This window comes from Gorilla gorilla, chromosome 3, assembly GCF_029281585.2.
Source record: "Gorilla gorilla gorilla isolate KB3781 chromosome 3, NHGRI_mGorGor1-v2.1_pri, whole genome shotgun sequence".
Taxonomy (NCBI): Eukaryota; Metazoa; Chordata; class Mammalia; order Primates; family Hominidae; genus Gorilla; species Gorilla gorilla.
In genome coordinates, this window is record NC_073227.2 from 119,319,593 (window position 1) to 119,332,652 (window position 13,060).

Consider the following 13,060-nt stretch of genomic DNA (forward strand, 5'->3'; position numbering starts at 1 on the left):
AACAGGGCGGCTGGGCGCCTCCCCACAAGAGAGGGCCAAGGACTGGAGGGGAAACAGTGTCCCCATATGGGCCACAAAATTGATGGGCACGGGAATTCGATGTTGTAAAGAAATCAACACTGAGACAAAGGATCTCTCAGCAAGGCTAGTTTACTTTCTGCAGAAAGGGTACACTCACCAGCAGTCCAGCCACGAGAGCACACCAAACAAAGGAGACAGGGACATTTATAACCTTTACATCCTGACACAATCCCCTATGGCTGTGTCCCGTTCCCATTGGCTGGGATGGGACCTCACACTCTAAACTTAACTGGGTTGGCTAATAATTTAAAACTTTCCTAAATAGGAAGAAGGGAAAAAGGACAAAGAAAAGAGGAAGTTAGTGATGAGAGGTCAGAGGGGTTCCCAAATAAGGAATGGCATGTATCCTGATCTGGGACTCATTTAGCCTTATCTCAACCTACCGGAACAAGTTGGAGCAGCCTGGGAATATACATATACTAACATTTAACCGGGGAATGATAAATCCTATATGGATTTAAGAAACTTTGTAGAAGAACTTCTTCATGCCTTACAAGGCCCTTCCTGGGGGCAGGAAGTGAGATTCCAAGAGGACCCTATAGCAGTAGGCAACCAAGAGTTAAAACAAGCATATGCAGTAGTCATAATCATGCTAGTATGACAGTATGAATTAGCCAGGCATATATAGGAGTTTAGATGGGGGAATAGTGGAAGCCCACAAAACTTCCACGTTTGGGCCCTCACCAGAGACACTGGTCTAGAAACACAATAAAATGTCTGCCTGGGTAGTCACGATCATTCTATTATGAGGTAGACAGGAAGCAGAGCAGGGCCAGGAGATGGAAGGGGCCTCCCTTGCCCTCAGGAGTCCCTGACCAGGGAAGATCCCTCCATGCTCTCTGAGGGTGGCGGGGCTCCAAAGATCCTGCCCAGGAGTGCTTTGTTGGAGTGGGCCTTGTCCTAGGCAGTTGCCAGGTGAGCCCATTCACACCCCCCTGGCTGTGCTGCTTTCCGGGCCCTCAGTTCCTGCTTAGTAGGACGTTGGGCAAATGTCCAGGAGCCATCTGGGTGAGCAAGATCCCCATCAACAGCAAGAAAGCATTGTCCCCGTTCCACACTTTGAAGATAGAAGATGGTCTCACACTTGGCCTGAGTGACCTCCACTCTCAGGCGCTGCCTGTGTGCGCACCTGGCGCTCAAAGTCAAGGTGCTCGCTGTGGTGGGACCAGGTGAAGCGGTGCGAGTACTTGAGATTCCATAGGTCATAATGGGAGGGGCTGCACCTGTGGGTACCCATAGGCGTGTTGTGTAGAGTGGCCGCCACACTCTTGGCCATGTGCTTGTCACGGAACTCCACCCATCCTCAGTGTAGTCCTTGCTGTGGTACTGCTTTTTTCCCTCCCACGGCTGCTGCTGCCTTCTTTTTGCGTCTGACAAACCAGTCCTCGGCCTGAAAGAACGCATCTGACCTCACCATAGGCACTGAGAAGGTTGCGGGCATGTAGGGGCTGGAAGTGTGGTGGGATATGGCCCAGGTACACAATACCTGGCACTACCCGCTTCTTGCTGCCACAGGCTGCTTCTTTGGATTCCTCCTGCTCCTCCTCCACATCTAGTGTCTGGTCTGTCCCTTCTAGCGCCTTTGCTCTGTTGCGGCCTTCTCCGATTCCTCTGCCTCCGTGTTGACTGACATGAGCAGCACGACCTAATTTCATTACTTCTAATGACTGCATAGATTCATTTGCATGGTTAAATCACAATTTAACCTATTTTATATTGATGTATATCTAAATTCTCTTTTTCACAATTGTAAGTAATGCTATAGTGAGCATTAAGTTGCATATGTTTTGCTCGTTTGTCAGATTATTTCCTTTGGTTAACTATTTGGAATTGAGCTACTGGGTCAAAGTATTTTTTTTTGTCTTTGTATATGTGTTTATATATTAAGTATTTGTAAGTATTTATATATATGTTATATCTTGATACATACAAATCCTTTTAGTTACCAGGTGACTACTCAGCATTCTTTCTAACATTGTATGGTGTGCTTATTTGCTCACACTCTCATCAACATGAATTGATGTTAGATTTGAGATGGTGGAAAAGAGAGAGAGGTAATACAGGATCTTAAGGTAATAGGACACATTATGGGTGGTCACATTATGAAAACCATTTAATGTTAATTCTAGCCACTACTTTAGGATGGTTTGGAATAGGAAAGAATTTGAGAGAGGTTCAAGATGGGGAGATATATTGTGAAGCAGTTGTAGTTTGGCAAGTCAGTGGGGCCTAAAATAAGGTGGGAGTTAGTTGCACTGGTTAATTTGATAGATACTAAAGTAGTGTAACCATACAATGGGTTCACCTTGCTTGCTGCCTAGACAGAGCTGATTATCAAGACAAGGGAATTGCAGTAGAGAAAGAGTTAACTTATTCATGCGGAGCCAGCTGTGTGGGAGATGGGAGTTTTATTACTCAAATCAGTCTCCTCGAGCGTTTGGGTAAGGGAGGAGACTACTCCACATATTGTCTTGTGCCCAATTTCTGCCTCCAAAGAAAGAAGTAAAAACTGAAAGGCAGAAATGAAATCCACAAGCCCACAGCCCGGCGCCGCGCCCTGGGCCTGGTAGTTAAAGATCAACCCCTGACCTAACTGGTTATGTTATCTATAGATTCCAGACATTGTATGGAAAAGCATTGTAAAAATCCCTGTCCTGTTCTGTTGTGTTCTGATTACCAGTACATGCAGCCCCCAGTCACGTACCCCCTGCTTGCTCAATTGATCATGACCCTCTCACGTGGACCCCCTTAGAGTTGTGAGCCTTTAAAAGGGACAGGAATTGCTCACTTGGAGAGCTCGGCTCTTGAGACAGGAGTCTTGCCGATGTTCCTGGCCAAATAAACCCCTTCCTTCTTTAACTTGGTGTCTGAGGGGTTTTGTCTGTGGCTCTTCCTGCTACAAGGGGATCAGAGTTTTTACGGATAATTTGGTTGGGGGGTGGGCAGTGAGTTGGGAGTACTGATTGGTTGGGTCGGATATGAAATCATAGAGAGTCAAAGCTGTCCTCCTGTGCCGAGTCAGTTCCTGGGTGGGGGCCACAAGACCACATGAGCCAGTTTACTGATCTGGGTGATGGCAGCTGATCCATCAAGTGCAGAGTCTGCAAAATATTTCGAGCACTGATCTTAGGTTTTACAATAGTGTTGTTATCCCCAGGGGCGATTTGGGGAGGGTCAGAATCTTGTAGCCTCCAGCTGCATGACTCCTGAAACATAATTTCTAATATTTTGGCTAATTTGTTCGTCCTACAAAGGCAGTCTGGTCTCCAGGAAGAAGGGTTTGGTTTGTGAAAGAGCTGTTACTGTCTTTGTTTTAAGTGGTTCCTAACCTGTTTGGCACCAGGGAAAAGTTTTGTGGAAGACAATTTTTCCATGGACTTGGGGGTGGTGGGGATATGGTTTCAGGATGAAACTGTTCCACCTCAGATCTTCAAGAATTAGTTAGATTCTCATAAGGAGTGTGCAACCTGGCTCCTTGCATGTGCAGTTCAAAATAGAGTTTGTGCGCTCCTGTAAGAATCTAATGCCACTGCTGATCTTATGCGGTAATGCCAGCCCATCTGCTGCTCACCTCCTGCTGTGTGGCCTGGTTCCTAACAGGCCACTGACCAGTAGCAGTCCATGGCCTGGGGTTTGGGGACCCCTGTTTTAAACTATAAACTAAGTTTCTCCCGAAGTTAGTTTGGCCTGTGCCCAGGAATGAACAAGTTTGGCCTATGCCTAGGAATGAACAAGGACAGCTTGGAGGTTAGAAGCAAGACAGAGTTGGTTAGGTCAGATCTCTTTCACTGTTTGAGTTATAATTTTGCAGTAGCAATTTCAGTAGGAAATGACTTGTTCTAGAAGTGAAATGAGAGCACCTTCTCTTAACTCTGACTCTTTTCCTCTTCAGTGATTCACAGTACTGGAAATAAATAAGAATTACCTACATAGCAAATTCCCAGAGATTCTGATTGAATTTGAAGTGGGGAATAACATGGCTATTTATTTGTAAAGAAAAGCATTTCATAGGATTTTAATGAGGAGCCAGAGCTGAGAACCACACTATCCCATTTTAGCTTGTAAACCAAAAAAATAAAATTTGAACTGCCCACCACCCTGGCCCCCAGCAACCATCTGAATGGACTCTCCCTCCTTGGCCAGGGCACTCTAACCTGAAAGACTGGTTCAGGCCATGACTGGAAGTGGGATTTGGACGTGCCTCATTATACCCTTCCAGCATTAGCATCAACACAGAGCTTGAGTCTGATAAGAAATATTTACGGTCTATTTTCTCTGAAGCCTGTTATGTTACCTGGAGGCTTCATCTGCGTGGTAAAAACCTTGGTCTCCACAACCCCTTGTCTTAACACAGACATTCCTTTCTACAGATAACACTTTCAACCAATTTCCAGTCAGAATATGTTTAAATCTACCTGTCACCTGGAACGCTCCTTCCCCACTTTTGAGTTGTCCCACCCTTCCAGATGGAACCAGTTAAGTCTTACATGTATTGATTGATGTATTATGTCTCCCTAAAATGTGTAAAAGCAAACTGTACCCTGGCCACCTTGGGCACATGTCATCAGTACTTCCTGAGGCTGTCACTGGTGCATCCTTAACTTTGGCAAAATAAACTTTCTAAAGTGACTGAGACCTGTCTCAGATATTTTGGGTTCATAAGCTCCTAAATTTAGTAAATTCCTGTTGGTGCTAAAGAAAAAAGCGTGTTGTCTTGGATTGAAAACTAAAGTTTTACCTACTAGTTATAATAATGCTTTGGTGTTATTAAATAAGTGAAGAATAAAGTAGTAAAACAAAGTGCTGTTCAGCAAGTATTGAATAAGTACATGTGACATGTTAAGCTTGTGTGTGGAGTGAAGTGTGGACATTTTTTAGAGAAAGTAGCATTTGAAACAACCTAATGGAATGGGTAAAGCTTCTGAGGACGCAGTTATAACGGTGAGTGTTAGGATTAGGTAGGTCAGGTTATACAAAGGGAAGAGATTGGGAAGTGTGGTGGTTGCCTGGGGACCTCTAAATCTAGGTTAGTTAGGTCTTTGGTTCATTTGTTAGAGATGAGGAGGGAAAGATTGCCCTGTTAAGGAGTCAGAAATTAACTCTTCAGAGAATGGATAGTCTTTCAGGATTTTGAGTATTCCTCTTCTAATGGGGAATAAGAGGAAGAAAAAAAGTGAAGTTGTGGTTTAGAGAAGGCACATTATTTAGGCTTAGAGAGTTCTTAGGAGATGTGGGAATATTTTGACACCATTAATGATGTTGAAGACCATGACTTGGTTGCCTCATGGTCCCAGTAAGGAAGAGAAAGATGGGTGTCCTTACAGAGGTGAGAGGTGTTTATTATGAATATTTTGGTTACTTTATGCTCATATATCTTGAAATACAAGCCCTTAGCTAATGAATCTGTTTTGTGAGACAAGTCCTTAGTTTATTTAATGAGAATAATTCTATCAGCCCTCTTGTTAAAAAGCTAGAATTTGATGGATGTTTCATGAACCAAGTATAAAGCACTCTGAAATCCTCTGAGGAGAATACAAGGCTATTTGAGTAGCTACTTTTCAATGAATATACTGAATTTCAAAATATTAGTTAATGATGGCTGTGTAGACCCAAGGGAAAATTTCACCTTTGCCCTTTGAAGTTTCACTGAAAAATCAACTTACAAAAACCAGATTAATAGGAGAAATGGTATACAAATTTATTAGTGTGCATGGGGGAGAATCACAGAATGATTGTCTAATAACCCACTGGGGTACAGATGCTTATTACCCTAGTTCTTAGGGGAAAAGGAGATGGGGAAATGTGGATGTTTTTATGGGGATTGTAAATGATTTTTAGGGGAACTCAGTGGGCTTCAAGGACAAGTGGCCTGGGACAGTCTTATAGGCCTGCAGAACAGACATGGTTTGTGAAAAGTCCTTCAAGGTGTGTTGACAGACTTTAGTCTTTCTTCCTGCGGTATGAGTTCAGTTAATGAAAACTCAGGGAAGGGACAAGAGGTCAACCCCCCTGCCTTTGTCATATAACCTAACATATTTATATTTACACATTCCTTGGGTTCTGAGGAATAGGAAGTGGACATCTTTGAAGTGCCATTATTCTGCTTACCAGACTAAGCCAACCTCCCCAAAAGACTGAGTTCAGTTTTGGCTTCAAAACTGAAAAATCTCTAATGTTGTAGATACCTTTTTATACATTTGGAATCTGTTTAGGTTGTAGGTTGTAGAGATAGGGATGACCTGGATTTTCTTTGCTTAACTGTTGTGGGCTGTGGAGGCTATAGAAAGAGTAAAGAGAAAGTAGTGAAGTTTCTAGCTGAGGTTGGAGAAACTGATCTTTCAGAGTCCGTTGGGCAAACCTTTACAGAAGGCAGCTTTAGTGTAATATGATTTGGTTAGCTACGTAGTCCTAGGGATTTTTTTTTCCCATGCTTTTTTTTTCTTAGCTTTCTTCTTGTCCGTGTCTTACTAGTTTTATGTCTACAAAGATAACACATTTGTAAGACTTTGTGAATTCTCTTAGCATTTTAAATAATTTATTTGAGTAACTTTGAACTCTTTGAAGGAGAGGCCATCAACCTCAAAACATAAATAAAGTCTATGTCTGGTTGAATTATTCTTTTCCTTTATTTCAGTTCCTTACTTGAATTCAATTAATTACTTGAATTCATTTTCCCAGTTTGCCACTTCTTACTAGTGTCTGAAATATGTTACATGAACATATTTTCCTGAATGAAAAGTCTTTCTAGTTACTCATTAATTCTGATCATTCAGTCAAGCATTCACTGAAACCCTAGCACATGCCAGGCACTCTGCTTGGCTCTGAGCAATAGTGGTAAGCTTTGATACCATCCCTTCCCTCACACAGCTTATGGCCTCAGGGCTGTGTCACATAGTAACTACTTACATGGGTGATTTTAGTGTGTGTATGACTGATTGGGAATCTAACTACTATAAATGAAAGAATCCGCAAAAATTTTCTTGCAGTTTTTTCCAGTGTATGATTGGTTAATTGTCTAATGATTCTTTTGAAATACTTCATAATAGTTTGTTGACATAAAATTGAAATATAACTGTGACTATTATATAACATTTAGCCTAATATTCCTTGCTTATTTGAAATAAAGTTTAGGTTGCTTTTTGAAGTGAATATTGAACAGGTGTCATTTCTTAAGCTTTTCCCAAATATTTAATTTGCAAAGTTACAGGTCTTGGTTTTTGCAAATAGTTTACAATAACTCTTGCTTATATGCAATATTCCTTAAAATGTTTCTTATTAAGGAAGGCCTGACACTAATTTTCCTTTTTTGTTCTTTTAGGAATGTTTTAAAGGAAGTTGGGCTACTCACAAGTTACTACATAAGAAAGCAAGTAAGTACAATCACAAATTTTTATACCATTTGTCTTAGAAGTGGCATTTGTGCCAGAAAACAAGAATTCTTCTAGTTCTGAAAGTGTATATTTGAATATTCTGAAAGTATAATCCTGAATACTAGAATTATGACATATTTTAAATTTTTGTGATATGTAAATAAAATATGTCTGAATAATATCTTAATCTTGTATTACATATTTAACATGAAAACATGAGATAGTTGTTAGTATAGATGGATCTTGCTTGAGCCATACCTGATGATGCTGTCATCTTTTGACACACTGTTATGTTGCTGGAAGTGTTTGCATATTGTAGTCAGGGGTTATGTGAGTGATTTGGCTTCATTTAACCGGATCCCTTTTGGTTTCTTTTAGTTTCAATTTGTATTGCTTTTTCTACTCAAAACTATATTACTTTGTTTTTTGGTGTTTTAATGTTATTACCTGCAGTCTTATGTTTAATTTTCTTTTTTGAAGTTTTTTGTGTGACACTACAAAGTAAAACTATTAGCTGCTCCTTAGCTATTACTGTCAGCCACACTGGTGTAGCTGAGATTCACATTGCCTTTTTTGCTCCAGCTAATTTATCCTGTAAATTCATGTCATTAGCGTGGCTGGTCTAAGACAACCTGTCACAGTTGCCTGAAAGTTGACAAGGGCTTTCTGTTCTATATAGCATTGCCATCCTGATGGATCAAAGCTTGATTTAATTTGAAGTGGGATATAACATGGCTATTTATTTACATGGTTCTTGGTATAAGGTTTCTGTTTCTACATACCTGATCTTGGTGTCTTATATTCATCTACTTGTGTATTTTTTTTTTTTTTAGGAGTTAGCTGATTTAATGAAGTTTGAATGTAGTGTGTTTTTACCAAAACAAATCTAATTGAGGTCAGCCAAACCACCATGTGAAGGAACAGGGAAATACAAATTTTAAAAAGACAAATTTTCTGTAGTTGTATAAAGCGACACCTACATTTAATGGACATGCTAGGCTGTTGTGGGAGAAATGTGGTTAGAGATGAGGAAAAATGATGTGACTCAGTGTAAGTTTATCAACGCATAAAAGACAGGACTTGTTGATTTGTTACCTCTGTCAAAATTTAGAGATGGATTTAAATAATCTCACTTAACTTTATTCATTCATGCATTACATACATCCTGTATTTCTAATGTGTTAGGTATTTTGCAGAGCTCTTTGAGCCAGTTACTAGCATTTTATACCCAGGAAGTTAAAAGCATTGGTAAGTAATAAAGGGTTGAGGTTAAACAGTATGTTAGTAAAAAAGCTTAAAATCGGCCTCTCCCTCAGATTTGCTAACTCATTGATGTGTGCCTGTTTCTTCAATACTGGATATTTAGGGTCAGGGCTATTTCCTTTTGACTTACACTACAAGGGAATAAACAGCAAGTGTTCCCTATGTAAAAAGAAGGTGATTATTACAACACTGGATTTAGGCTATTTGCATTTTACTTATACCTCTAGTGTTTAGTATGGTGCCATCTTGTAGCTGTTGCTCTGTTGGATCTTTTGGGATAACTTTGTTCAGTGGATGAGCCTGCTGTTCTTAATCCCTTTGGCTGTGGTGGATAGAGATCATCCTCAGGTGGCCAGCTCTGTATCTTTCATACCCTAGGAAGTTGACTACAGTAAATTTTGAGTGACAGTCCTAGAGGGAGGGAATGGTGTGGGGAAGGGTGATCTCCAGAGACAAGAAGAGTATTAGGAAAAGCATTGGGGAAACAGAATGTTGCACTAGGAAGGAACCAATGCATCTTTAAAGTTAGCACTTCAGTCCAAGAAGTGATAGTGAGATAACACATAGCAAGCATTTCTTGTCATGGAGATGATATAGTTAGGTTTTTTTTTTTTTTTAAGTATAGTGTCTACTGATCTCTGATTAATATTCATATGGGATATTGATCTATAATTTGCTTTTAATATATTTGACTGGTTTTGGTATTGGAGCAATTCTGGACTCTTAAAAAATAAAATGGGATATATTTCCCACTTCTATTTTCTAGAAGAGATTATGTAGAATTGATATTATTTCTTCTTAAATGTTTGATAGAATTCACCACTGAAACATCTGGATCTGGAGTTTGCTTAATCATAGAAGCTTAATTTTCTTATGCAGGCCTTAGGAAATTTTCAAGTGAGTTAAATAAATGACTCAAAGGTAGATTTTTTTTTTTTTTTAACTTGTCATATGGTAAAGAAGACCATTCAGATGGTAAAGTCCTTAATTAAAAGCACATAATGCTGATTCTTGGGTGCATGTTTTTTATACTGTGTCTTCTGTCACAGTGTACCTTAAGCAGCATTTACTTTTAGTATTATCTGTAGAAGTTGTAGCATTTCACATCTCAAGACTGTATTATTGTACACTTTTTAATGTATCGCTGGCATATTCAGTGTGTTTCTCATTTTCCTGAAGTAAAGGTGGAATAATTTGACAAGTATCTTGAATAGCCAAAATTAAGGTATAAAAACCGCATTTAATAAAAGAACTCTAAGTAATACTTTTTCTTCCACTCCCCTACCCATTCACACTAGTGTGCCTGATTTTTGGATTACAGAGAGAAGGTGTTATGTAATGTCTTAAACTGGCTCCACCAAACTTTGTGACCATGGGTTACTCTAAGTCTCACCTCCAAGATGCTGGAATCATAGGTTTGTGTGAGGATTAAATAAAGAAATCCATGAGAAGTGCTTAGCATGTGTACCATGCATAGTAAGTACTCAAAAACTAATAATCATCTCTGGAAGACTTGAGTCAGAATTTTGGTCAGAAAATCCTGTCCCATGCAAAGCTTAGACATCTGTAGTTATTTTGTGTCAGCTGACCAGAGGAAGCAGCCTGCATACAACTTTTTAAAGAATAAAGCCTGACTGTGATGAACTTTGGGCCAGACCTTGCATGTATCACATACTTATGACACTACCTGCATTTTACCTGGGACTGTTGCATTGTGATGTTTGGAAGACAGCTTACAAATGTTTATTTATACTGCCCTGTTGTTGTACAGTCTTTTCAAAAAGACTAGTTATTATGCAGTTGTGCTACCATCATCAGCTCAATTCAGATTTGTTAATGGTCTGTTAATGTGGTTAGCACCTAAGGCTCAGATCAAATTGATCCTAAAATGTAAACGAATTTTGTTTTCAAGTGTGAAATTTCCATTAAGTAAATTGTACCTAGAGATGAGAGAAGAACTTGCCATATTCAACTTTAGTTGTCTTGGTAGTTTTGGGTTATATTATTTGTTTGCTTTACATTTGTTTTGTTTTTTGTTTTTGTTTTTGTTTTTTTTGAGACAGGGTGTTCCTCTGTTGCCCAGGCTGGAGTGCAGTGGTGCAATCATGGCTCACTGCAGCCTTAACCTCCTGGGCTCGAGCAATCCTTCCATTTCACCTCAGCCTTCCGAGTAGTTGGGATTACAGGTGTGCGCCACCATGCCCAGCTAAGTTTCGTATTTTTTGTGGAGATGGGTTTTTCCATGTTGTCCAAGCTGGTCTTGAACTTCTGAGCTCAAGCAGTCCACCTGCCTTGGCCTCCCAAGTGCTGGTATTACAGGCGTGAGCTGCTGTGCCTGTACCTAAGTTCTCTTTTGAATATAGACTGTGGAAGGGTAAAATCCAGAGCAACAGGAAGCTTTACAAGATTTTTACACCCTCACCTTCTCCTGTTCCCCTCCCCAGAAGTATGCTAGTGCAAAAAGCCTGCGTCTTGATTGCTTTTCTCTCCTAGGTTTTGGGAGAAAGTTATTCTTGAGGTTCATGTTTCAGACAAAATCACTTGATGCACTTCATAGCTGAAGCAGGCTCAGTTGGCCCCCATTTTGAACTGTTTTCTGTCATGTTTGACCCAACTAGCAGTGAATGAAGTTTGTTTTTGTCCTGTGATGAGAAAGTTTTCCTATTGATATTAACATTCACAGTGGCTTTCTTGAATTCCAGAGGGGAGAAAGATATTTTAAAATTCAATAGCATGGTATCTTTCTATTCCTTTATATGTAATAGTATAAATATATTCTCTTCCGAAGTAATATGAATGGATTTTCTATATTTTTGCATTCTTGTCAGTTGTACCTTAAGGGCCTTTCCAGAGTTAGCCACATGCTCTTTAAGAGTACTGGACGGGGGCTGGCATTCTTGTGTCACAGCTCATGTGAACCACACAGTCTCTGTTTCCTCATATGTACAATAAAGAAACAACACTATATTGTCTTTAAGATCCTAAGTTTAACATTTTATGATTCCATCTAGTTTCCTTCATTTTGTATTTTAATTAGATTGTTTAAGAGGAGAGTTTTATTATTTTTTTTTTTTCGGACACTTCTAAAATCAAGTTTGAAGTTTGACTTTTAAAACCTATGGTAGAATGACAATAATCAGGAAAAGGTCTGAATGCACTGGGAGATGTTTAGGCCAGTACTTGGTCTACGAGGGACTTGTATTCCTGCTATTTAAAGTCTTATTTTACTATGTGGATAACAGTTTTATTTTACTATGTGAATAAGAGGTGCAGCCAGTATGTTGACATCACAGGCACCAAAGAGTGTCTTCTGTGTGAGTAGAATTCTTGCGTATATTTCAGTCAGCACACATAGATTAATAACTGACACGATTGTGTGTATGGATATGATTCTTAATTTTTCTGCTGAACTTTAAACAGACCGTTCCCTCCCTTGTCTTTGCCTTTTTCCTGCCTCTTTCCTTTACCCCTTTCTGAAAAGAGGCAAATGATGATCATAAAGTTTTCAAAGCAATTTGAAATATTGACTTGAAAGCAATTGATCAGCTTTGTGAGAAATAATTATTTTTGATTTTAAATTTGCTTTGGGATTACTTGGGATCTGTTCTTTTAGTAAGAACATAATTCATTTGTAACATCTGACCTCAGTTGGGTAGGTTTTACTAGGGCTTATGTTTCATATTTTAAAATGGGCTTTCTATAAATTGATGTGGTCAGAATACATTTAGAAAAGCTATGAGCTGTTCTCGTTCGATATTATGTAAAAACTTAGTATATGTTTACATGGAGTTTTTTCTTCCAAGACCTTTAGATCTTCGAAAAGGAGTTATAAGGGTTTTGAATATAGCAGTAAAGCAGTTGCTTTGGTGATTTAGGTTAGGGTAAAAGTTTGGTGGATTTTTGTGCCTGGACTTGTAGGCTTGGTTTTAAACAAGAGATATTCAAAGTATGCTGCTGCTCATTAGCTTGACCACTGAAACATTCCTTTCCCTCCTTCTCCTCCTTCCTCTCACATCTATTCCTCCATCTCCCAGAAGATGAAAAGGCAAAGCGAGAAGTGTCTTCCTGGACTGTGGAAGGTGATATTAATACTGACCCATGGGCAGGTTATCGATATACTGGTAAACTCAGACCACATTATCCACTGGTGAGTAAATAAGGTAATAAAAACAACACTCCAATTTTGAATTTTCCAAAAATAATACTCGTAATTTGTTTTCCAGTAGTGAATCATATAATCAGGATTGTGTTTACAAAGGAACTCGCATTTTAGCTCTTGAGCTCTTACGGTGCATCATTTGGGAGCTGGTAGTTTGGCAATCATGGAAGAAGTGGGAAAAATTTTA

General features: G+C 39.4%; 1 protein-coding gene across 6 annotated transcripts in view; it reads left to right on the forward strand.

Moving 5' to 3' along the window:
• The window catches only part of METAP1 (methionyl aminopeptidase 1), a 67,066-nt gene that overhangs the window by 25,840 nt on the left and 28,166 nt on the right, over positions 1 to 13,060 (forward strand). For all 6 annotated transcript variants that reach the window (XM_031010307.3, XM_055384689.2, XM_063705443.1 and 3 more), the window contains exons 2-3: positions 7,400 to 7,451; positions 12,749 to 12,861. In XM_031010307.3, coding sequence (XP_030866167.2) covers positions 7,400 to 7,451; positions 12,749 to 12,861 — 165 coding nt within the window. The remainder of the gene's footprint in view (positions 1 to 7,399; positions 7,452 to 12,748; positions 12,862 to 13,060) is intronic.